Genomic DNA, 27,072 nt, shown 5'->3' with positions numbered 1-27,072 from the left:
TTACTAGATTGGTAATGATTAACCAAATTGATTTGAGATGGGCCTCCTTTGGTGCTGATGAACAGTGAAGTGGACCCCAAGGTGAGAAGCCAGAAGAAGTCATCTCTAATAACACATTAGAGATGACTAAGCTCCTAGAAACTCAGGGTTTGGTCCAATTCCTTTCTCCATTTTGTGCCTACCTGGGCTTACCTACTGTCTGTTATCATTTAGGGAAATGAAGCTATCTTACAACATAGGTTGTCTGTATTACTGGAGGGAAGTCTACTGAGATGTAAACCTTGTATTATGGAGATCTTAGTTCAGGGTTTTCAGGGCCCTACTCTGGTCTCTTATTCACACGTGGAACCTCACCCTTTGTGCTCACTACTGCTTCATGTTGCTATGGTGACATGACTGATGTTCTCAGTGCCATTCTTATATCGACAACTCCAACTATGTGTACTTTATTTCCTTTTTATTTAAAAAAGCAATTTAAATCATTCACTCACACTTTACTGGACATGGTGGTGCACATCTTTAGTCCCAACACTTGGATCTCTGTGAGTTCAAGGCCAGCCTGGTCTTCAGAGTGAGATCTAGGCCAGCCAGGATCTACATATGGAGACACTGCCCCCCAACAAAAGACTCTAAAATAAACAAGTAAGCAGAATTACCAATCAGAATGTTCTTAAGATAAGCTTCAAACTTTTATTTTACATGTATGGGTGTTTATCCTGTGTGTGTGTTGTGTGTCTTGCATGTGTACCTGTTGCTCACAGATGCCAGAAGAGGCTGCTGGATTCCTTGGGACTAGGGTTACAGACAGTTGTGAATCATCATATGGATACTGGGAATTTAACCTGGGTTCTCTGAAAGAGCAGCCAATGCTCTTAACTGCTGAGCCATCTCTCCAGCCTGGAGATAGATCGGTTTTAATTTAAATTACTAAATGTGGTAGGATACATGTTTTTTCTTAGAGTATTTAATCTCTAGATGTCCCAGAATATGGAGCTGGAGGTGTGAGAAGACACCTCACGCGTGGGGTTTTCCTGCTTGCTTGCTTTCTGTGGAGGCTCGTGGGTGTGGAGGTTTGACACTGCAGGCTTTGGCACTCCTGATGCTCATCTTGGACTTCCACATCTGTCTTGACTTGACTGCTGTTGTAGGCACCAAGTAGTTGAATTTGATGGATTGATTTGGAGAGAAAAAACTTAGGTTTAAGGAGACTTGGAGCCAGGTGTACATTCCTTTCTCTGTCCCAGTACTTGGGAAGCAGAGACAGGAGGATTTCTTGAGTTAGATTGGCCCAGTCTGCAGATCAAGTCAGGACCAAACAGAGAAACCCTGCCTCAAAAAACAGAAACAAACAACATCAACAACAACCCCCCCCCCCCAACCAAACCAAACCCAGGAGACTTTAGTTAGTAATGAATGATAAAACAAACAAAAGGTGGGGGCACTGGCTTAGTTCTATGTTAACCTGACATAAGCTAGAGTTATCTGAGATAGGAAATTGACAGTGTATTGAGACAGTGTCTCCATTAGACAGAAGTTCTCAACCTCTGGGTTGTGACCCTTTTCAGGGATCAAAGGACCTTTTCCCAAGGGTCACTAAGACCATCGGTAAACAAGTATTTACATTATGATTTGTAACAATAACAAAATTCCAGTTTTGATGTAACAAGGATGGTAATTTTCTGGTTGGAGTCACCACACTGTGAGGACCTGTATTAGAGGGTCACGGCCACAAGATCAGGCTGGAGGTAAGCCTATAGGGAATCTTCTTCATGATGATTGATGTGGGAGGGCGGGCCCAGCCCATGTTGGATCTATGAGAGAGCAGGCTGAGCAGGTCTGTAAGCAGCATCTCTGATGGCTTCTGCATCAGCTCTTGCCTCCAGGTTCTCTCCTGCTTTGCGTTCCTGCCTTGGCTTCCCTTAGTGAACTGGGAATTAGAATACGTGAGCCAAAGAAACCTCTTTTTCCCCAATTTGCTTTTGGTCATGGTGTAACCCTGAGGCAGTAGCCTTTGGCTGAGGAAGCTGCAGTGAATCTCTGCTTTAGAGGAACTCCTGACTGGGGAATCACAAGCGCTGAGTACAGTGAGAGGGGTATGTAGTTTATTGGCAATGGGAGTGTGCGTTTGGACATGTATATGATTGGAATGCGTGAGGGTAGTTGTAGTCAGAGCAAGCACTTAGGCAAGTAGCATTCTTTTTAATAACTTGGAATTTACTGTATTTTCTCACATAAGTATTATAAATATTTTCAGTTTATTTGCTTCTCAGCTTTATGACATTTTGATAGATGACCGTTGAAATTTCTTATGGAGGCAAACTTTCTATAGTTCCTACTGTATGGGTTGGTTATTTTCTTTCTTCCTTTTTATTTATTTATTTATTTTGAGACAAGAGTCTCACTATGTAACCTTGGAAATCTATGAACTGACTCAATATTTAGACCTTGCTGGCCTCAAACTCACAGAAGTCTGCCTGCCTCTGCTTCTGTCCTCTGCCCTGGGGTTAAAGGTGCTACCATGCCTGGCACTGCTGTATGGTTTCTTGGAAGGTGTCAGTTTATTGAGTGTCAGAGAGGAAGTGCAGAGGCCTTGTGAGAACGACGTTTCATGCTGGGCCTTGCATGCCATGTTTAAAGGTTTTGGGATTTCATGAGCAGAGCTGCTGGAGGGTTTGGATCCAGGTGTGTGGCATGAGCACAGAGCTGAGGATAATTTAGACTGCACTCTCCAAAGGAAACCTTGGGCCAACTGTTTGGTGTGCTGAGCAGGCAGGAAAGCAGTAAATGACTAAAGCCCTCTTGATTGGCAGGTGATTCTGGGAGCATTAAGAGCATCTTGGACTCCTGTAAGGGAACACCCTGTCTTCCTCTTTGCCTCTGTGTGAGTAGAAAGTAATTTTCATGCATCCTTCCTCAGGAAGAGTTTGTGAGTGGTCTATCATTCTCTTGGTCTTGGGTTATTCAAAACATGTCAGCTGAGAAATCTGTATTAATGTTATAAAAACATGATACACGCTTTTAATGTATATAAAATTTTAAAGATGCCTGGGGCTGCAGCTTATTGGTAGAACACTTGCTTCCTTTCCCATGCATGATGCCCTAGGTTCAGTCTCTAGGACTGCTAAAAACAGAAAAAAGTAGGATGTATTAATGTATCTAAAGTTGAACTTTTCTCATCAGCCCAAGTGTCCTCCTGGTTTGATGTACTATTATCTGCTCTGATTTGTACACATATGACTGTTAGAAGGACTGGCTTCCATCCTAGTGTAATCAGGCAGAGGTCCCATCTGACCCCTGTAGTGGAACTGTGCTGAAAGACTACCATTTCTGTAATTACAGTAGGATGTGATGTGCTCCTTCCTGTGTTTTTACTGTTGAGTTGTAAGGAGACACCCCGAATGCTTTGAAGGATGCTTATCAGTTGGCATCCAGGTAGAATGCGAGCTGTGTTTGGGAATCCTGTGCGTAAAGGTGGGAGGGATTGGTGTTTCAGGTGGTGGCAGGTGTGCTTCCTGCCAAGTTGGCATAATGGCAACAGGGCTCTTCTGAGCTGCCATCTGTTTGTGCTTGATAGGAAACCAACAGTGAGTTCTGCAGAGTGAGGAACTGTTCCGCTTATGTTGAAATGTTTAGGGATTAGTAATGCACAGACCATGCTGAGCAGGTCTTACCACTACTGGGAGAAAGAAGTATAGCCTATGTTGAGTGACTTTAGTCACCATTGAACTAGGAAGATAGCTGCTTGGTTCAGCCCTCTTCCCCCATACACTGAAGAGACAGTTCTTTTCTGCTCACCCAGACTAATCACTTGGCATAGTCCCAGTAATATAATGAGTTAGATGGGCCAGAGGCATAGTATTTACAGGCCTATCCCCCAACTGCCCCTACTACTTGTCCCAAGGGGGTTCTGTCTGTCTCTAACCCTGTAGGGAGGCTTTTTGTTTGCAAATTATGGTAAATGTAGTAAGGTTGTGCATGTGTAGTCAGAGGCCATCTTTTATGTTTTTCCTCATGGGTTGCCTACTTTGTGTTTTGAGACAATCTTACTGTTCTGGAACTTAAGGATTTGGTAGGCTGTCTGTTTGTCTGACTAGCAAGTGAATTCCATGGATCTTGCTGCCTCTGCCTTCCCAGTGCTGGGATTACAATCATGTGCCATTGCACCAGACTTGTTTTTATTTCTTTTATTTTTAATTATTGTTGTTTGTTTTTCTAAAGGTAGGGTCTCAGTATGTAGTCCTGGCTAGCCTGGAACCAGCTATGTAGACCAGGATAGACGCTCTGTTATGCTCTGTTCTGCTTCCTGTTAGGATGAAAGACATGTACCACCATACCTCGCTGGCATGGGTTCTTTGGTTTTATTCCCCACATTTTGCTTTGTTTCTCATGTATTGGTCTCACAAAGCAACAATGTAGAACAGAGAAGAACTCCCTTCTCACCTAGCAGTTAATTGGTGCGTTAACTGGAGGAGTCAATCTGCAGTTCAGTAACCAGCCAGAAATAGCTTTAAGATGAACTAAGGTTTGTTTGGGACCAGCCTAGGTCTTGCCTCTTCCAAAACAATGAAAAAAAGCTCTAGAGCCCTCTGTTAGTCAATGAAATCTTGGTATCAAGTGAGAGTCCTAATTGGATCAAAATGACAAAGGTAGTTTCTTGGATGGGCCTGCTTGTCTGCAGAATCTAGACCAGGGACCGGTGCAGAGCCTGAAAGGATGTATGAATGGCAGACTCTGGATCCTTCCCACCCCCTCCCCACGCCTTTCATATTAAGTACAGGTGTCCAGGGGGAGACCTATCTTATATCTACTAGGACTTGCATTTTCAGATGGAGCATTTTAAATAATTGTAACTAGGCTCAAACACATCTTGATTAATCAAAATGGAAATTTTTAATCAACATAATTCTGCCAGTGAGAAATACTTTTGTTTATTAGTGTAGTGTAAGAACTTGTGCTTCAGGACTTGACAGCCTTACTCTGCAAAATGTTGTTGATACACTAGATATTTGGGTAGTCAATTGTAGAGAGATCAGGTAAACTACTTCATGAGATAAAAATTGCAGCCTGATTTGTTCAATTCTTGAAGCGTTGATGCAGTGTTGGAAATTGTCTTGGAGAACATTCAGACCCTTTCTGTTGACCAGTGTTGGCTGCAGCTGTAACAGTTTTTGGGTGCAGTTATCAGTTTTCTGATCTCAGATATAATGGCTTTACTAGGGTTCAAAAGGCTGTAGTGGGATCATACTAAAAAGCAGGCTATACCATATAGTAGTCATGATTTTGGGGGTGGGGGCAGGTATGGGTTTGGCATTGAGAAGTGCTTTAAAGCTGCTTCTTGATTCTGCTACTTAGGTGGTGTCTTAGGGTTTTACTGCTGTGAACAGACACCATGACCAAGGCAAGTCTTATAAGGACAACATTTAATGGGGGCTGGCTTACAGGTTCAGAGGTTCAGTTCATTATCATCAAGGTGGGAACATGGTAGCATCCAGGCAGACATGATGCAGGCAGAGCTGAGAGTTCTACATTTTCTGAAGGCTGCTAGAAGACTGGCTTCCAGGCAGCTAGGATGAGGTTCTTAAAGCCCATGCCCACAGTGATCCACCTACTCCAACAAGGCCACATCTCCTAATATTGCCACTTCCTGGGCCAAGCATATACAAACCACCACAGATGGTCAGTGCCAGTTGTTACATATAGTCTATTTCTTTTGTATGACAAAAATTTGACCGAGAAGTGCTATGTTGTGTGTAGAATAGGCAAGGATAACAGTTGAGAGTTTGGTCAGTTTATGAGGCACCCACTTCTGAAGCTTTTTCACCTTTCTAATCTGCTTCAGATGCTGGATGAGTTCTCTGGCAACCCCTTGCATAGTTCTAAGAGGATTAACCTCAATGATAGGTCTTTTTGAGACAAGGTTTCTTCTGTTAGGCACCTCTAGCTGTCCTAGAACTTGATATGTAGACCAGACTGGCCTTAAATTCAAGAGGTTCACCTGCCTCTGCCTCCTGACTCTAGGGATTAAAGAATTGTGCCACCACACTCAAACTTTGCAAAACTTCTTGAGTGCCACTACACTGTGTGTCCCCTTAGCAAGTCCATGTGAATTGCTGATGCTCTGAGTTGTTTCTACTGCTTTGAAATTGTTCCAGGGACAACAAAATCACTCAGTGTGGGTAAAGGCACTTGCTGCCAAGCCTGATAACAGCTCTGCCCCCAGAGCCCCGATGGTGGAGGGGAGAACAAGCCCCTTCAAGTTACTCTTTAACCTCCATGCTTGCACCCACCCCCGGGTTTGTAAAAATGTAGTCAAACAGAAAACAAAATACTTTAATCCCAAACACTTGGAAGGCAGAGGCAGGCATATCTCTTGAGTTTGAGGCTAGCCTGGTCTACATAGCAAGTTCCAGGACAGCCAGAGCTATGTTAGCGAGACCGTGTCTCAAAAAACAAAAAAGAAACTTGAGTTTGCTTTTTGTCTAATATTGTCTCCATAGCATAAAGTAAATGTAAAATAAACAGCAAGTAAGTCATTAGCAAAAAACAAAATATATACAATAAGATGATGCATAACAGAGCCACATTTATTTTAGCTTGTATGCTAGTGTCAGGTGACAAATTGAACAGTACAAAATCTGCAGTTACCTTTTGCACCAAATTAATGAATTTCTGGGGACTGATGCATGGAGCAGAAAGTGGCCATTCCCGTGGTAGCTGACAGTGGTGCTGTTGAGATGAGCTCAGGGAGGTCGGCTAGAAGGGGTTGGTTGTTACACATGTAGAGATTTTTAACTTGGGAAAACACCTAATCCTTGCATTAAAAATGAACAGGAAGCCATGTGTGGCGGTACATGCTGATAATTCCAGAGTTGAGGAGATTGAGACAGGACAGTCTTGAGTTCCAGCCCAGCCTAGGCTACTTAGTTATTGAGGCCAGTCTGGGGTACATAATGACATCCTGATTCAAAACGCCTAAGGGCCTTGGGGATGGCTCAGCAATTGCTGCTCTTTGCAGAGAACCTGAGTTTAATTCCCTGCACCCATATGGAAGCTTATAGCCTCTGTTAACTCCAGTTCCAAAGATCTAGTCACTCCCTTCTGGCCTCTAGTCACAGCACCCATATGGTACACATACATGCAGCCAAAAAAACCTATATTCATAAAAAAAAATCTTAAAAGAAAAAAAATGCGCCGGGCGTTGGTGGCACACACCTTTAATCCCAGCACTCGGGAGGCAGAGGCAGGCGGATTTCTGAGTTCGAGGCCAGCCTGGTCTACAGAGTGAGTTCCAGGACAGCCAGGGCTACACAGAGAAACCCTGTCTCGGAAAAACAAAAAAAAAGAAAAAAGAAAAAAGAAAAAAAAATGCAAAACCAGAACTAGAGTGAAACATGTACAGTGTGTGACGTCGAGGTGGGAGGACTGCGTGAGCTCAGGAGTCTGGGCAGCATAGCCAGGCCCTGGGGTCAGAAGTCAGCACAGCCATAGCCAGCTGAACAGTAGAACTGGAGTTGCAGCTAGAGGAAAGCGGATACAAGGCCAGCAGCACAGACTGCACAGGGGGACTGGGAGAGATGCACAAACGGACATAAGATCAAATGTTTTGTTTATTAAAATAAAGTTCATTGAGCATCTGTCTCAGAGGTCAGATGCCTCTGACTATTGCAGTGTGTCGAACTCATGCTTAGCCAGATTGTGTGGTGCAATTGATTGGGAAATATTTCTTTCAGTTCCATTTTCTTTCAGGTACCTGACTAATTTCTTGTTTATTAATGCCCAAAATTCTTTAATTGAGTATGTCTAAGAGGAAAGTTGTTCAACTTTCTAATAAATTAGAGCCCATTTTCATAGCATCGTTTGAGGTCAGTGAAATGGTACCAGTGTTTAGTTAGTCATTGGGGTAACGATGTGAGAGATGTATTTCTTAGAAAATTAAATATAAGTAAAATATTATAAATTATATTTTATATGCACAGGAAGAGCTAGCTATCAGAGGGAATCCTTTTAAGACCTGCTCTGAACTCTGCTAGTTTTGGCTAGCGAGATGCCTCCCCGGGTGAAAGCACTTGCTGCTGCATGACCCTTCTGACCTCAGGGGAGCGCTGGAGTGCATGGGGAATGGGCAAATGTGATGGTGCACATCTGTATTCTAGTACTCAGCTTGTGAACCAGCTACCCTTGATCATGAAGCAGCAGGAACAACAAGAGAGACCTTGTCTCAGTGAGGTGGAAGGAGAGTCAGTCCCCAGAAGTTGTATCCTGACCTTCTTTTGCCATAGCATGTGTGAGCCTGTACTCACCCCTCCCTTAATAATAATAAATAAATAAATTCACAATAGCTTTGTGAATTTGAGTTTTCCTAAGCGTTTTTATTCACGTTAGGCACCGCCAGTGTATTGTCCTTCCTTGTTGACGTGTATCTCATTAGAGTCACTTATTCATTGGTTAGTCACTCCACTGATTTGGTTTGGTTTGGTTTGGTTCTTTGAGACAGGGTCACTATGCTTTTGGGTGTTCTGAAGCCTGCTAGCTATGTAGCTCAGACTGGCCTCTGCCTCCCATGCAGTGGGTTTAAAGGTGTGGGTCACCACACTTGACACGGCCTGACTTTTGAGGTTATGTATGGAAAGTAACTATTCATTTTTTGGTGCGTTGTTTATACACACGGTTATCCTGTGTGAGTTTGAGAACTCTGTCAATTGGATCCAAAAGTTAGTTTGAACATTCTGTGTGCATTCTGAACCCATATGCAGTAGTCAAGGGAATGGAAAGGTATCATTTAGTGATTATAAGATGTTTTTTTCTTTCTGACCTGGGATCAAATTTAGGGTCTATCACATGCTAGGTAAATGCTGTTCCAGAGAGCTACATCCTCAGCTCTAGTGAATGTGCCTTTGAATCACTTGTGACCGAATGTCTACACTGTATGAGTGACCCACCATAATGCTCCAGTACAGTTCTCTCACACTAGTTGAAACCTGTAGTTCAACTCAATTCTAACTGTCTCTATTTGTACTTCATATCAGACCCTCAGATTTTAGTTATCTCTGCACATATCAGCTACAAGTTTTGAAGAGCCACCTGTCCTCCTGACTATCAGCTGCAATCCAGGACTCCTTGCTACCTTGCCAAGTTGAATGAGTTGAACTCATTAGAAAGAAAGCCAAATCTGTGTGCCATCACAATTGTGATGAGGCGTACAACTGGGAAGCAGCCAAGTCAAAGAGATACTGTGGGCATAAATGAAATGGGGGCCTCCTGGCTGCTAAGCTCTTGTGCCTTTTTCTTGTAGAATCTTAATGTCTCTATGTGTTCTCCAGTATGTGGGGTCCTGTTAACTTCATTGGCTGCTTGTTTGGCCTTAGCTTTGAGCCCCTCCCCATCCCTAGAGGCTAGGGGTGGGGTTGAAAGTTTCAACTCTCTAAAGACATGTAAAGTCTGTCTGGTGTGGCCAGCCCTATAATACCAATGATTATTTAGATAAACATTGGGTTTTTGATAAAAAGTGAAAGAATATTATTAAGATGTGATAGGTATTTAAGCTTTCTGTGTAAGAATGACAGTTGATACTGTAGTTGATGGAATGAAGAGACAAGGTCTTCTAAGGCTCTGAGGAGTGTTAGCATTTGACCAGTGGGTGTGGGCTAAGAGAAATAAGGGGAAGAGTTCATTGTCACAGAGGCTGGGGGGCTCATTTCATGAGAACTAGACACAGTGAACGGCCTGTAGGTGGGCATGGCCAACCACCTAAGGGACCAACTCTAGGGCTTTGGAAACAGTAGCTCTCCTGGATGTCTTTGGTTTTTGTGAGAGATGTTTAGTGTGAAATTTTTTAGTGAGAAAATCTTTTTTTTTTCCTTTTTTCCCCGTTTCTTCTGGAGCTAAGGAACCCAGGGCCTTGTGCTTGCGAGGCAAGCACTCTACCACTCAGCTAAATCCCAACCCGTTGTGAGAAATTCTTACGTGTTGTCTGAGGAGGGTTAGTAGTGAGACGATACAGATCTCAACTAAAGAACAGATAGACATTTGGTAGTGGCTTGGCCTGTAATATTTGGAATGCATCTCTTGAAGAGAAAAACTACATTAAAGCTTTGCCTATTAAGCTAAGACAAAATACGTGAAAATTATGTAACCTGAGAATCTGTGATGTGTCCAGAGGGTGTTCTGCACTGTTAGAGATGTACCCCCTTCCCTCTGGATCTGGGGAGACTTCATATTTTCTTTTTTTTGGGGGGGTGGGTGGGTTTTGAGACAGGGTTTCTCTGTGTAGCCTTGGCTGTCCTGGAACTCACTCTGTACACCAGGCTGTCCTCGAACTCAGAAATCTGCCTGCCTCTGCCCTCCCAAGTGCTGGGATTAAGGGCATGGGCCATCATGCCCGGTGAGACTTCATATTTTCAATGTTCACCAGTTAAGTAATGTAAAAACAGAATGGAATATGAGGTTTAGCAGCAAAAGCAGCAATTTCGAGCCCTAATAAGCCCATATAAAAACCACACAATCCAGCAATTATAAGCTATAAGCCTAGATTGGGCAGATCTAGCATTCTACTAACTTATTCCTTGGCTATAGTTAAGCTATAACTATCCCTTTGCTAGGTGCAGTTTCCTGGCCACGTGGTTCTGCTCCATCCTAGCTTCCTCCTCCCTGCTGCTCCTCCCCCTGCCCCCCCCCCCCCAAACCTCCAGTCCCACCTTTCCCCTGCACTGTCCAGTCACAGGCTCTAGCCTTTATTGACTGGTTAAATGGGGGAAGGTTCACATAAGACCACCTGAGTACAAGATAGGCTGCTCGTGGGGCAGCCCCTCTTGAAGCAGAGTTAACATCACAATACAAACACCTTCAGGACAACGCACAGCAATGAGCAACTGACTCCATGATGACTTGCGATAACACAGCCTAAATTAATACTGTGCACTTAGTACCTTGTAGTTTTTAAGGCTATTAGTTTGTTCAAATCATCTTTGCAAAGGTTGTCATCTTTGGTCTTTGTTGTAGTTTTCAAAAACTATTTGAATTTTATGTATCCCTAAGTGTATTTATATACATCACATGCATGCAGGAACCTACATAGGTCAGAAGTGTTGGGTCCCCTGAACTAGAGTTGTAGACATTGTTAGCCACCATGGGTGTCAGGAACCAAACTTGGGTTTTCTACAAGAAAATGTATTCTTAACTGCTGAACCATCTGTCCAGCCCTCAGATCTTTGTAGTATTCTTGATCCAGGGCAGAGCAAGCAGTCTTCATGCAGATGAGAAAGTAGAGCACTGCTGAAGTGCGCACAGTCCAGAGCTGCAGGGGGTTGTCCAGAGCTATCTTTGCATTCTTTGCCCGGATCGCTACCTTGTCTTTCTTTTTAAAAACTTGTTTGCCCCCCCTGGTTCTTAGCTCATTGCAAAGTCTTCAAATATTCTAATTACATGAAGCTTTAGCATTTCACATCAAATGTAGAATGGTAATGTAAGGGATCATGATTTGCCAAAGAATGATACCTCAGATTCAAATAGTATGTAAAGGAAAAGAGTGTTTTATTTTGCAGAGGTCCAGCATGCTGGGGTCACCCATTACCAAGATAGAGAGACAGACAATCCTGTGAGCTTGCAGGCCTGACTTAAAGCACATTAGGGAGTTCCAGGGTAGGTGAGCTTTCTCTTACTCTGTATCTAGGTATTCCAGAGTCATTACATATGGGGACTGGAAACTGTAGCTGAGGAATTCCTGGGTAGGTGAGCTTTATCTTACTCTATCTCTGGGCATTCCAGAGCAGTTCCTGGGGCGTGGGGGTTGGAGCCTGGGGTTTTTCTAGTAACTGACTTGCCTGGGCTTGCTTGGACTTGCCCAGTTCATAGGCCGAGTTTCCTGGTCTGCCAATCTGAAGCCTGTCCTGCGCTCAGCCTGTCTCCTCCCTCTTAGTAAGAACAGAGATGGATAGCTTTGTGGTGACTGATGCTTGAGCTTCATTGTTTTGTACTCTTATCAATGATTTTTATCAGTTTAAGCATGAAAAATAGCAAAACCTCACATTTCTATTACTTTCCTTTTCTTTGGTGGGCTTTGGGTGGAACATGGGCTTGAGTTGGCTAAGTACACGCTGTTGTTATGCCCAGCGGACACATGTCTGTCCTCACTAGCATAATGCTTACATATAGCATTCTCTCGAATTTTGTCCTCTGTTTTCATAATTACAATCAAGACCATAAATAGTTCTGTGTTTATGAAATTTAAAGCTTGACACAACACAAGTATTTTTCTTGTTTTTATATTTCTGTTGTTGATTAATTTATTTTTGAAACAGTTTTCTGTAGACTATGCAGGCCTCTCAAATTCATGATGCTCTTGCCTCAACCTCCAGAGTGCTGGGGTCACCAAGCCTGGCATTTTATGTAATTTTCATAATTCTTTTTTGGAAAAAAAGTTAGTTTTATGATATGTTATATTGTTGATAAATATATGTTGATAAATGATAAATAATACATTGATAAAATATACTATTCTAACCATTTCCAGTATATAATTCAGTGATACTATGTTCACAGTACTGCACAGGTGCCCTACCGTGCAATACTATAATTTTATTAAAATTGGAGCTGAATACTGTTAACCTCCTCCCGATTCATTCTGGGTACCTCACATTAGTGTTTGCTCATGCATGCTTAACAGTTTGTGATTGGCTTTCAAGTTTAGCTTGGTGTTCTCAGAGTTTATGTTGTACCATGTGCCAGAATTTCCTACCTTGTTAAGGTTGGAGAGTAACTGTTTATGTATGAACCATATTATGTTCCATCATCCATCATTAGCAGGCACTCCGTAGTTAGAGTTTGTGAAAACAGGTAGATTGTCGTCAAGTAAATACATCATAGGATAGCTGGAAGATGTGGTTGCCTTTCTTCAGATTGGTGTGTCATCATGCCATACTCAGTTGGGAAAGCAAAGCCCTTCTCATCTCTGTAGAATGATCAAAGCTAGATTCCACTTCCCTCTGAGACGGTTACTACACTAAGTGGGAGGGTAGGATCCAGAATGCCCACAGTTGGATTGCCGGTCCTCTGCCATGCCTAGTAGTGGCCATCTGTGAGCCTTGCAGATCACTAGGGGATTTCACTGCTTTTCTGAGGCTATCTGTATTGATTTCCAGTCATCTCGTTGTGGACCACTCCAGTTAACTGCAGATCTGCTTCCCCTCCCCTTGTCCCACTGCTGTCACTGGTATAAGAAAGCTTGCTGGAGTTAAAGTCTGCTTCTCTGTGGCGTGTGGCATAGCTAGCTAGCCCTTGTGTAATGAGGTAGTTGGTCGAGGAGTGTGCTTGCTTGGCTGAATCAAGGCTCTTCGGTATTTTTCTGTCAGGCTGATCTTATTTACTACGTTTGTCTTAGTAATTTATAAGGCCCATCCATGGTCTCTTTGTTTTCTGCATCTTCTTCTCTTATTCCTGATCATTTTAGTGGGAAATTGGGAGGGACTAGTAAACACACTGGCTTATTTGTCACCTTGAACTTACTCTTGTTTTACTCTCTTTGTTCCTTCCATTACTATAACAAAACTCTCTAGACTGAGTAATTGAAAAATAGAAATGTATTGTTCCCATTGCTGGACTTGAGGAGTCCTGGTGTCTAGGAGCCCTGTGCCTTGTAGTATCTTTATATTGTGAAAGGGACAAGGAAACTTGTTGGAGCCTCTGTCATGAGGATGAAGTGTCATGGAAGATCACTTCCCAAGGTGCCTGCCTCTTAAACTTTTAGAGGCAGGGTTATTTTATGTGTATTAGAGTTTGCCTGCATGTACATCTGTGTACCATGCACATGCCTGGTACTCTTGGGAGGTTAGAAGAGAGCATCGAATGTCTTGAATCTGGAGTTATGGATGTTGGTGAGCTGGGAATTGAAGCTAGCTCTCCTGAAGGAATAAGTGCTCTTAACTGTTGAGCCGTCTTCTCAGTCCAAGGGTCCATAGTATCACTCTGAGTATTAAGGACTTAGAACAGTTTAGGGGACAGACAAAAGGTGACTTAGACTTTAGCGGTTGCATTTTCCAATCTTACTTAACTCTCTTAAAATGTTTTCATTAAATTCTTTTATCTATTAATTATACATGTAGATAAAGGTGATTTTAGGTACTTCCTACTTTTGTATGACTTTTCACCTTGTGATAATATACCAACTGGACTTTGGGATGATACTGAATAGCACATTTTGTGAGCATCTTTGGTTGATTCTTAGTTTTATCTTTGCCAGTGTTGATTTTAATCACTTTCTCCATTTTGCCAAATTATTTTCTGGAAAGGCGAACCAGAACTGGAGAATAATTGTCGTCCACATCCACAGTGTGCTGAGTGACCATGAGTGCAGGCCACACCCACAGTGTGCTGAGTGACCATGAGTGCAGGGAAGCTACTTCCAGATCTGTGGCGTTGTCATTTTAAAGTAAATTCCCTTTGGCTGTTGGTTATTTCTCTTTGAGCGTCGTTTTGTGATTTTATTTTTTAAAAAATCCAGTGGCATGCATCTGTATACACAGAGTGGATTTATCAGTAAATATTAAGAATCAGACGTAACTCTATTTTTAACTAAATTAAGTTTCATATAATAGCATAAACAAAAGAGACCTCAAAATATGATGCCATAATGATTTAGAATCTAAAAATGACCCAGCTCCTAACTGCCACTCTTGAGATTTCACTATTTTCTCCCTTTAAGTCATTTGTTATTTCCTTTAGATATTTTGGAGCCTGAGAACAGTCAGATTTGATCTTGATTCATTTTTATTCTCATCAGATAGTCACATGGCCTTTCCTATTTCACAACCACATGGGTGCAGAGTGGAAATGACTATTGTTCATCTTGGCAGTGTAGTTCAGTGGAAAAGTATGGGTATTGGCGTGAGATGTTGAATTTTACTTCTGTTACTCATAGACTGGTGAGTTCTGAAAACCTCACTTAAAATCTTTGAGCCTTGATGTAAGTGTTTGTAAAGTGGTTGTGTTATCTGTAGGAGACTGTGAAGGTGAAGGTGATGCAGAAATCCTTAGATCTTGCTCAGCTAGCTTCTGCTTCAGTAATTCACCATCATATTAAGGCCACCCAGGAAGAAGTGCTATGTCTTGTATGTTAGTTGGAATTGGAGTGGTCCTTCCTTTCTGCATTATTCTGTACCCTGCGTTTAGAATAGAGCAGAGTGAATAGTCTTCGGATATCTTTTTATTTTAGTCCAGATTTTATAAATGGTAGAATGCCTATAAAGTAACAATAGCAATGTCCAACATTTACTGCAGCCAGGCAATTACTTGTAATGCCTTCATATGTTTGTTTTATGTTCTCTCTCCCTAGAGAATAGAGTCACAGAAAGATCCAGTGGGGGAGCCTGAGAAGCAGGTCACTGCCCAGTGGATCTGGCTGCTGATGTGTAGGGTGATCAGCCCAATCTGAAAATAGCTCGTCAGCTTCTGGGTTTTTCAGATTAGGGGCCTCTGACTATCCGAGTCTGGAAAGCATTGACCTCTCTGTCTGAGACACTCTGATCTCAGCTTGGACGAGGCCCACCTGCCCAGCCGCTGCACAGCCTGCTGCTTCTTTGTGGTCGGGATGGCCTCTCCAGGATCCACTGTTTATTTGGAGGCCTTTTCTTATTTCCTTCATTCTTTAAGCCCATTCTGTTGCTTATAGATATAGATGTGGAAAAAAAAGTTAAAATGATTATGAAGTTAAATAGAGTCTGACATAAAGCATTGTTTCTATTAAGTATGTTATTCTAATCCATAGCATTGAGGTTTTTCTAACTTAAGCAATATAATTTGATTTTTCTTTTCTTTCCTTGAAATTTCTCCCTAGTCCTGGCCACTTTTTAAAATAATGTGTGTTTGCTCACATGTATGTGCATGTACCACAAGTGTGCCTATGTGTACACAAACCAGAATAGTGTGTCCTCTAAGTTGTACACATTTGTGAGCTGACTTGTGGGTGCCAGGAATTGAACCCAGGTCCTCTGCAAGAGCAGCCAGAGTTCTTAATTACTAACCATCTCTCCATCCTATCTTCAGTCTTAACACTAGGTTTTAACTTTTTCTAATTAAGGCAAAAACCAAAGTCAGTGAAGTTTTCTTGTTTGGCCCAGGTTTTTCTTTGCTTTACTGTTGCTGCACTGCCAATCTAGGCACATAGTTGCATCAATATTCTCTCAGCTCTGCCTTGAGTACTTGTTGGCTAATGTTTGTGGCATTGATCTTTTCATAGAGAAGTTAGTTTGCCTGTCTTCTCCCACCGTGCTGGTGCCGCTTGGATCAGGGCCTAGACTCCACTGACCTGTTTGTTCCCAGTGCCAGCTCAGCCTGTGCTTATGATGGTTGCTCAGTTCAGGAAACATTTCCTCTTTAAGTCTGCTGTGGTTGTTCTCATTTATTCTTAGACTCCCTAGCTGCATCTTCCACCTTTACCTGATGTGGAAAGTTAGAGTTTACCACTAGATCCGTGTCTCCGCTCTAGAATCAGTGGGACATGTCTTTCCATAGAGGCATGTGAAAGATAGTTCAAATATTTAATTGAATAACAACAGCAAGCAATAGTAAGTAATCTGAGTCTAACTCACTCCTCTCCACTGCACCAGGGGGAAGCATAAAAGGCATTCCAAGAGCAATCCCATGTTCTGAAGAAACTGAGGTCACAGGATTCTTGTGTTGTTTTCTTGGCGTGTTCTCACAAGCACTGAGACGACTTCTCCCACAGGTTCATTCCTGGACTGTCTTCCAACTGACCTGTTTCTCCATCCTCATCCTTGCTTTTGTGGCTAACTTAAGTTTATGTCTCTGATCTGTACCTTTCTGGAAGCTTGGATTCAAACACTCATAGATACTTGACAGACCAGATGGAACGCACTTCACAAACTGTTTGAGCCCCCCAGCCCATTCTTGTTTCTTTTGGTTACTGCTTCACCTTCCTGGGAATTTCCTAAGTGCTGAATGTTACCTAGAGAGTTAGCAGGAACTGGACTGGGAGCAGAGCTTAGTGTTGCTTCTTACTGCGCTCTACGGTAGATGGCTTCACTCTCTTCCCAGAAGCTCCCTGAGCAGCAGACCTTGGTGGCCACTTGGCCCTTGCTTGACCTGAAATTTAGCATTTGAATCTCTGTCCCCAGAAATTAGGTTTCAAACCTGGGACAAATGGCTGAGGTGCCTATTAACATATTAAAGCACACCTGGCTTCAGTGTTCTCCCTGCATCCCTCCGTCCCACCCTGTTAGTGGGTCCTCCTGGCTGCCATACCCAATCCCCGACCCTAAACTTGTCCAGCCCAGGGGCTGGGCTGCTTGTCCTCCTGCTGCTCTTCCCTCTATAACCCAACCATTTTGTCTCCTCTCTTTGGTCTTCCTAGATGTTGCCACTCGTTCCCGCCTCTCCCTTCCACTCTCTCCTCAGTCCAGGCTGGACTCTCCTTTTTATCTACAATAATCTTTCTCCTCCACTCCACCTGGGGCCCGTCATGTCTCCTCCACCTCCCCAACTCAATCAGTCTCTAAGTCAGAAAGAAAACCTGAGATCCTGTAACAAGCTAACTGTGAGGCGCTTGCTGGACGGACGGTTAGACAGATGGGTGGGCTGTGTGCTTAACCTTCTAAGTAACTAGGCAGTCAGCATTCATGTTAGTCAAGAGAATTACGTATTTCTTATATATTCTAATTTTTCCCCTTATACTTACCAACTTGTAAGTTTGTTGTGGAGAGTGGACCTCAGTGTAGATTTTCATTAGAGGGTTAGTGTAACAGTGATTTTAATTGGTAGCAAAACCAGCTTAATATGAACACATTAAAAAAAAGAAGTCTTTTTCTTGTCATTGTTGGTTGGTTTGTTTTTTGAGACAGGGTCTCTCTGTCTAGCCCTGGCTGTCCTGGAACTGGCTCTGTAGACCAGGCTGAGCTCCAGCTCACAGAGATCTGCCTGCCTTTGTGTTGGGATTAAAGGCGTGTGCCACCAACTCCTGGCAGGAAGTCTTAAAATTAAATATCATAATAATTAAAGCTGTGCCAAGTACAGGACATTATATTATTTTTTAAGGCCTTATATCATTTTAAAGTATATTTTTAAATGGTCATTTAGTTCTTTTTCCTTCCTGATTATTTAAAATGTTCTTTGCCTTATTTCATTCACTATGAATTCATTTTCTTAGCTTTTGAAACAAATAAGAATTTTAGTTTTTATTATGAAGGTCATTTGTTGGCTAGTCTTAGGTCAGTTTGATACAAGCTAGGGTCATCTAAAAAGAGAGAACCTCAATCGAGAAAATGCTTTCTGTGTTGGGCAGTGGTAGTGCACACCTTTAATCCCAGCACTTGGTAGGCAGAGGCAGATAGATGACTCTTGAGTTTGAGGCCAGCCTACCTCAAACTCTACCTACCTCTGGTCTACAGAGTTAGTTTCAGGACAGCCAGGGCTACACAGAAAAACTCTATGTCTCAAAACTGGAAAAGAAAAAAGAAGAGAAAAAGCCTCCATAATCTATTTGTGGGACATTAGTTTCTGGGGACAGAGGTCAAGCAAGTGCTGAGTGCCCACAGAGGTCTGCTGCTCTGAGAGCTTCGGGAAAAGTGAGGAAGCCCGCCATGCAGCTCACAATCTTAATTTTCTTAATTAATATCTAACCCATTGTGGATGGTGCTATCCCTGGGCTGGTAGTCCTAAATTCTGTAAGAAAGCAGGCTGAGCAAGCCATGGGGAGCAAGCCCATAAGCAACGCCCTTCCGTGGCCTCTGCATCAGCTCCTGCCTCCAAGTTCCTGCCCTGTGTGAGTTCCAGTCTTGACTTCTTTCAGTGATGAAGTGCAGTGTGGAAATGTGAACCAAATAAATCCTTTCTCCCCAACTTGCTTTTGGTCATGGTGTTTCATTATAGCACTAGTAATCCTAAGAAGGACAGTTGTGAAAATAATCTGGCATTAAAAGACGCCTTACAATCTGGCATTAAAAGACTCCTTCTATTGCAGTTACACTTCTCTGAGTCTTGATAGAAGTGACAGTTTGATCACTGTTGTCTTTGCAAATTGGTGCAAATAGCAACACAGGGAAGACAGCAAAGAATGATCGAGTGTAGTGGTTCTCACTGTGTGTCGGGATGCTCTTTCAGAGTGCTGACTAAGACTACCTGCATATAAGTATTGACATTACAATTCATAACCATAGCAAAGTTATGGCTATGAAATAGCAATGAAAATAATTTTATGCTTGGGAGGGTCACTACAAAATGAGAACTTCTTAAGGGGTTGCAGCGTCAAGGAGGTTGAGAAGCACTGATGTAGGAGTTTGTAGCTAGTAGAAAGGTCGAAGGCTGAGTAAACAGCTGTCCTTCCTCAAGGCGTGGCCGGCGGCAGAAACAGGGAATATCCTTCAATGATGGAGAACACAAACAAAACCCTACAGGTCTATTAGCTTTTCTGGGCTTCTCTGCAGTTTCACTTTTGAGAAAGCGTGTTCAAACCAAGTTTTCAATAAGGGAATGTACCATATTGAGAGCCCAGAGTTTTAGAAAGGACAGCGCAATGTCATCGACAGGTTTGATGTGATAGTATGTGGCAGAAGACTCTTCCTGTCACGTTTTCTTAAGTTCCTATTCATTCACTACCTGAATTTTACAATCAGTGGCTTTATCAGATAGTTGTAATGTAAAAAGTCTTTAGTTTCAGGTACAGTACTTATTTATTAGAACTTTGATTTGCTACTTTAAAAAAAATATATATACACATATCCTCTTTTTTGTCATTGTTTTACAGAGTTGTAAGAGTCCATCCAGGACCTTCCAGTCATGAATAATCTGATGGCTCCTGAATTAACCGGGAAAACAAACATATCAAGTGCCATTTGAAGAGTGTGTCTATGTAAAACCCTTTCTCTACATAGAAACTTTCCCATACGAAGACGGTCTGAATTTCGCAACTGGTGAAGATTAAGCATCAGCTGGAACACCTTACACTGTTGGGGTCAGGAGTCAGTCTGTCACTAATGTCAGATTTTCCTTACCGTGTTCATAAGCAAAAGCAAGTTTTCAGAAGAACACGTTGTACAGATGAAACCTGAAGAATCCCTCTCAGTGTAAAGCAGGAGCAGACGTTAAAACTCTGAACTGAAGCTCAGCAACTTCTACTGTGGCTGTAGCAGGAGTGAGGGGACTGATCTGAAAAGGAACAGATTCCTTTCTGTCTTCAGCTATTTGAAGTTTTTTATTTATTATTTATCTTTTTTCTTTTCTGCGTATATATGCCATTTTAAAATACTAATTGGAACTGTCAGTTACAAAATAAATATCAAGAAAAGCCTTTTTTGGTCCAAAGATGTGAACAGGCTTGCAGGTGAACAGGAAGATATCTTTTGGTAAAGCTTGGACCGGTCTTGGGAGATGGTACATCTTGGAGAGCTCTGCTACACACCTAGGTGGCTGGTTTAAAGGCCTGCATCCATCGGAGAGGGGGATTAATTAATAGACACAATTCTAAGATTGCTTTTTTCATTAAGAGAAGAGTACATGATTTTTATGAGTGCAAAAGCAGAGAAACTAGAGAAAGGAGAAACAGAAGCCTGCAGCCCGAGTCTGTGTAAGCAGGAAGTAGGACCGAACTGAGGACACTACTTGGTCCATTTAGATAGCAGTTTATTCATACTCAGTGACCCGCAGGCCTCCACCTCTGCTTGAGGGAAGGGCTTTGCTCCTGTCTCTATGGCACTGAGGGGTGTTCTAGCCCTTGGAGGAGTCATTCTAGGAAGCCCTGTGTTCCTAGGGACACAGGGCCAGGCTTTGAGACAGGAAGCTTCTGGCTGTGAGCAGTGGGGGAAAGAGTGATTTTCTTGTTAAAACTTTGACCGTTGTCTGCATGAGCTCTGGTCTGACTTTGCACGTTAGTGTGCCTTTCCCCTTAAGCAACCTTTTCCAGCTGGACAGCAGAAACTTGCCTAGTTCAGAAAACGTGCCAGAGGGTGGCTTCAGAGGGAAGATGATCTTGTGCGATCACTCTCTGCATTTGAACTATTGAATAGAGAAATCCAGCTAGAGGAATTCTTACCGCCTTAAGTTACTTGAAATCTATGTGTTTGTAACCCTTTGTCTCTGGAATCGCATTACAAAAAAAAACCTGGAATCTCAGGCTGAGAATAACGAGGCTGAGTAAAAGCGAAGAGAACTGCCTCTTCATTATCACTTACTAACAGCTCTTTCTCCAAAGGATTAGCGTGGTTTCCCCCTAAGAACTTGAAAATGAGAACGGAACCTGTGTATTTTTAGGCATTACCTTTCTTAGCCGACTGACGTCTTTTATAGAGGAGTTTTTTCACTATGCATTTGGTGGATCTTTATAAGCTATTGACCTAATTGGACTCTAGATCAGTTGTAACTAAAGGAGAAAAAAACCAAACCAACGGAGCCCAGCCACAAAAATAAGCCAATAAAAGAACTTGGTTTGAAATTCCTCAGTACTTTTAAAGTGAAATACTTCATTGAGAAAAGTATGTATGCAGCAGTGGAACATGGGCCTGTGCTTTGCAGCGACTCCAACATCCTCTGCCTGTCCTGGAAAGGGCGTGTCCCCAAGAGTGAGAAGGAGAAGCCTGTGTGCAGAAGGCGCTACTATGAAGAAGGATGGTTGGCTACAGGCAATGGGCGAGGTGTGGTGGGAGTGACTTTCACCTCGAGTCACTGTCGCAGAGATAGGAGTACACCACAGAGAATAAACTTCAACCTTCGAGGCCACAACAGTGAGGTGAGTTCTAATCTGTTTGCATTTTCTGTGGTCATTCTAGTGTTCTTCTCGAGCCTCCTTCCTGGCCCCAATCTTTATTGCAGTTTCTTAGACTTCATGGTAGTGAGACTTGGCACTGTAAATTCTGTCTCCTGTGTGCTGCCAAGAAAGATATTAAGGTGAGCACAGTTCATAGTGCCCTGTCCTTTCATAAGTCACTCGTCCCCTCTTTCCATTTTCTTCTTCCCTCCTGAGAGTTGCTGCTGCGTCTCTGAAGGGAGCAACTGTTGGGGGATGCCCAGTGTGGGGTAGGTGCAGGGCTTTCTGAGTAGGGTGGGAGGAGAGTCACACTAGATAACCCTAGCTTGCTTGGTAGTTTTCTGGTTTGCCTGATGAAGTGTATGTTCTATTCCATTCCTTACGGCTCAGCGTGAAAATCAGAGTGGTGTTGCCTTCTTTGCCTCAGTGTTCAGCCAGTGTGTTTCTGGGCTGATAGCTTAACACCTAACCTGTATCTTGGAGGTAAAAGAATTCATTAATTTGTCATGATCCATGATGTTTTCACACTGTGTAGGCTCTATTGTAATGTTTTGTGTGTTCTATACAAAATCTGTACACAGGTTCTTCTGGACTTCTAAAGCCCCATTCTATGTGAAGTTTATTGTACTATTTGTTGAGGAATGCTTAAGTGCTAACTGCTGTGTTTAAAAGAGGACCTTGGCTGATAGTTTCTTGCTGAGTGTTTATTTGTATAACATTATGAGCATATGCTTCACTGTTCAGTCGCTTATTTGAATATTTCTTATGAGGAATCTATGATGATTTCAGGTATCTTAAAATGTCATTAGATGAGCTGGGCGTGGTGGCGCACGCCTTTGATCCCAGCACTCGGGAGGCAGAGGCAGGCAGATTTCTGAGTTCGAGTTCCAGGACAGCCAGGGCTACACAGAGAAACCCTGTCTCAAAAAAACAAAAAAACAAAACAAATAAAAAATGTCATTAGATGGTTATGGAAAAGCAAGAATATTTTTGATATATGTGTCTTAATCTATTTAAGCCACTATAACTAAATGCTATAGATTTGGTAGTCTATGAACAATGCTGACTTGTTTCCCACAGTTCTGGAGGTCGGTCTGAAGTCTGGGTGCCAGTTTATAGGGTTCTGTGAAGACATGTACACTGAGATTATTCGGAACAGGGTGAGAAGTCCTGTGAGATCCCCTGTGAGAGCACCAGTCCCACTCAGGAGGCCTCTGCTCCCATGACGTAATCCTTTTATTAAAGGCCATGTCTTTAGATTATGTTCCAACTTAGTAGTTTAGGGAGGACCTCAGCATTCATATTTAGCAATATAACTTATTGTCTTACATGTAAACTCCCACCTAATCAATTATGGAATATTCCAGTACTTATGGTACTGTGGTTTCCTTTTCAGACTTTATACTCATCTTAGTCCATTCTTGCTGCTGTAATAAAATATCTTATATCAGGTAGTTTATAAATAACATAAATTTATTGTTCATAATTATGAAAACTTAGATTCCCAGATCAAGGCTCTAGCAGGTTCACTGCACATGCCCGAGAGCTTCCTTTTCACCTCATAGATGCCCCTTGGTGTACTGTCCATCAGGTCTTTGATGGAGGTACTTGAATAAGGTGTACCCTCACTGAAGGCCAGCCCATGTTCTTCATTATGTACTCTGTCAGACTTTGTTTTACTCACTATAATCTCTGAGGTTCATCCCTGTTGTATACATTGTTAGACTGTTCTTTTATTTTTATTTATTTATTTTTTAAAGATTTATTTATTTATTATATGTGAGTACACTGTAGCTGTCTTAAGACACACCAGAAGAGGGCATCAGATCTCGTTACGGATGGTTGTGAGCCACCATGTGGTTGCTGGGATTTGAACTCCGGACCTTTGGAAGAGCAGTCGGGTGCTCTTTCCCACTGAGCCATCTCACCAGCCCTAGACTGTTCTTTTAAACTGGTGTTATTTTCCATAGATATAAGTACACACTATTCTGTTGATGAACATTTGAATTTTGGATTTCTTCCAGTTTTTGGCTCTTATAACTGCTGTGAACATTCATGTACAGTGCATAACTTTTGGTAGAGATGTGCACTCACAAAGTGGAATTTCTGAGTCATAGCATTGGCATGTGTTTAAAAGTAAAAATTGCCAAATAGTTTTCCAACGTGGTTATACCATTTTACATCAAAATAGGAAAGTTTCCGTTGTAAAGCCAGGGTGAGATTCTGCTTCTCAGTGTGAGTTTAATTTACTTAAAACTTCCTTGTGAGTTTGAACTTTTCTTACTAAAAATACAAATTCAGGAATTTTATATATATGTGTGTGTATAATATTTTTATTAATTCTTAGAAATTTTATACAATGTACTTTGAAGAATTATATTTTACAGATACTATCAAACTTACTACAGTAGGGACACAAAACAAATATCTCACAGAAGCATAATTTGGTTACTGTTTTAAAAGATACGTAATAAGATTGGTATGAATCTCCACACAGTGTAGCCTGCTCACACAGATCTCTCAGTCTGGGTAACATGGTCTATTCATGCAGGTTTTGGGATTGTAGGACAAGGCTTTTGGATCCTGTACTGGCTGGTTTTGTGTGTCAGCTTGACTCAAGCTAGTCATTGGAGAGGAAGGAGCCTTAGTTGAGAAAATGCCTCTTTGAGATCCAGCCTTGTGGGACTGAGCAGCTACTAATTTCTAGGTTTAATATAGAAGCTTGCACAATTTAAAGAGAAAGGTGTCACAGAAACCAGCCTCCTCTCGGATCAGTACGTAGAGCATTCAGCTCTTCCAGCAACATGTCTAACTTGATGCTGTCTGTCATTCTTCCCGCCATAATGATAATGGACTGAACCTCTGAAACTGTAAGCCAACCCTAATTAAATGTTTTTCTTTATCAGAATTTTGTCAAAAATTCTGTTTACTAAAAGATGGCCTAACTGAAAAGGAGTTGGGGATGCCTGATATCCCTTAGCTTAGTGTTGATAAAGGAAAAATTTCAGATTCAAGGAAATTGCAATGCTAGAGTATGCTGTGTAAAACCTAGTCCTCCACAATGGGAAGGCCCAGAAGATGTGCCCTTCATGAATCCTATAAGAGACAAACTGGTGAGAGGGGCACCAACACATGTGAAGAGCTTTGTTGTCCTTTTCCTTTTGCCAGGCCTTAGGGTTGGGGATGCTGCTGCTCAGTTGGATGAATTAAATGCAGTGGGTTTAATTGGGCCCCGGGGTAGCAGGGGCCAGGTGGCAGCGCTGAATCCACAGAGGCAAGGCGATTGAAATTATTGTAAAGGGCAGTATAGACAAAGCAATGTTCATAATGGCCTAACCCATAATGGTCAACACAGGCAAAGGGAATTTATTGTGGTCTGACTTACACGGACCTTTGGCTCTGGCTAACCAGTCATGGAGTCTCCACACATGAGATAGATGAGAAGCCCACTGCATTTCTGTTTGATCTGTGTAAGCATAAAATTTCTCTAACAAATGAAAAAGGGCTACATTGGATCATGGCAAAAGACAATCTTGGCCAGCGGATTAATTTCCAGACGTGAGCCAATATGCAGACCCAGAATCCTTGGAATAAAGGGGCTGCCAAGTTTCCCTAGGGAAGAATCTTGATATGACACCTAGTTCTACTGTTAGCATTTCCCCAGAGGGATCTCCAGCTTTTCACAAGGACAACTGGACACTGGGGGAAAGGAAATAATCAGACTTCCTAGGATCTATTGGATCCTGGTTCTGAATAGATGCTGATTCCGGGAGATTCTAAGAAACATTGCGGTCCTCCAGTTAAAGTAGAGGCTTATGGAGACCACATGATTAATGGAGTTTATCTGATGTTCAACTCACAGTAGGTCCCCAACTCATCCTGTGGTTATTTCCCCATTTCCAGAATGTGAAATTGGGATAGATATACTTAGAAGTTGGCAGAATTCTCATATTGGTTCCCTGACCTGTGGAGTGACGGCTATTATGGTTTGAAAGGCTAAATGGAAGCCTTTAGAGTTGCCTCTGCCAAGGAAAATAGTGGATCACAACCAGTATTGTATCCATGGAGGAACTGCAGAAATCAGTGCCACCATCAAGGACTTGAAAGATACAGGGGTGGTGATTCCCACCACATCTCTCTCTAGCTCTCCTATCCTGCCAGTGCAGAAGACAGATGGGTTGCAGAGAATGACAGTTGACTATTGAAAACTAAATCAGTTTTCACTGATTGCAGCTGCTGTACCAGATGGAGAGTCCTTATACTCGAGCAAATTAACACATTTGCTGGTATGCAGCTATTGATTTAGCAAAAGCCTTTTTTGCAGTACCTGTCCATAAGGACCACCAGAAGCAATTTGCTTTCAGCTGGCAGGGCCAGCAATATACTTCTATAATTTTACCTTCGAGATGTATTAACTCACCTGCCTTTGTGTCATACCTTAGTTAGAAGGGCTTACACTTCCACATTGCTGCTCACCACTGAAGGAAGTCAGGACAGGAACTCACACAGGGCAGGAACCTGGAGGCAGGAGCTGATGCCGAGGCCATGGAGAGGTGTTGCTTACGCGCTTGCTTCTCATGGCTTGCTCAGCCTGCTTTCTTATAGAACCTAGAACTATCAACCCAAGATGGTACTACCCACAAATCACTAGTTGAGAAAATGCCTTACAGATGGATCATGTGGTCCGAGTGGTAGATCAGACTGCACAGCAGTCTTCCCCTGTGGAAGAGCCTCCCCTGTGCTTTTGAGGGTTTACAAAGTGTACGTTTCCAGAGGAAGTCCATGGTAGGGAATACTCAGATTTCCCAAGAGTTATTAAGGTATAAAAAAATCATTTGTACTTCTTATTTCCTTTTTAAAACTACTGCACAGTGCGTATCACAATTCCAGAAAGAACAGGAATGTCTGGATGATGAGAACAATCTTTTAAATTCAGTTTTATGGCTCTGTCATGCTCTTCGGTGAAGACTCAAACCAGACACCTGCTCTGCACAAGGATGACAGAAGATCTGAAAACACTTTGTTGTTGATTTGTTTCAAAACATGGTTTCTTTGTGTAGCCTTGGCTGTCTTGGAACTTGTTCTATACACCTCAAACTCACAGTTTTTTTGTTTTTTTTTTTTAGCTGTTAGGTTAGAATACACGCAAGGTGAAGGGTTTTACTATGGCACTGAGAACTTTTAGAAGTACTTTGCAGTATTTAATATTTAGTAATGTATACACTAATTTAACTAATCAACTCCATTCCGTACTGAAGCCAGCAAAGCCCACAGAGCTTTTGTCTCTTAGAGTCTCTTGATAGTTAGTGATGCTCGTCCCACTTGTG

The 27,072-nt window shown here is 42.3% G+C and overlaps 1 protein-coding gene across 5 annotated transcripts in view; it reads left to right on the top strand.

Moving 5' to 3' along the window:
* The window catches only part of Tulp4 (TUB like protein 4), a 140,313-nt gene that overhangs the window by 9,044 nt on the left and 104,197 nt on the right, over window positions 1-27,072 (top strand). For 4 of the 5 annotated variants that reach the window (XM_029471020.2, XM_021185717.3, XM_029471021.2 and 1 more), the window contains exon 2: window positions 19,751-21,727. In XM_029471020.2, the coding sequence (XP_029326880.1) occupies window positions 21,476-21,727 (252 nt within the window). In that variant the 5' untranslated portion in view covers window positions 19,751-21,475. Of the gene's footprint in view, window positions 1-2,810; window positions 2,882-19,750; window positions 21,728-27,072 lie in introns of all 5 variants that reach the window. The other variant, XM_029471019.2, reaches the window with a different exon arrangement.

This window comes from Mus caroli, unplaced genomic scaffold (genome assembly GCF_978045245.1).
Source record: "Mus caroli unplaced genomic scaffold, Mus_caroli_1 scaffold_18, whole genome shotgun sequence".
NCBI classification, from domain to species: Eukaryota; Metazoa; Chordata; class Mammalia; order Rodentia; family Muridae; genus Mus; species Mus caroli.
Note: the sequence above shows the minus strand (reverse complement) of the source record. Positions and strands in the feature narration are given on the sequence as shown.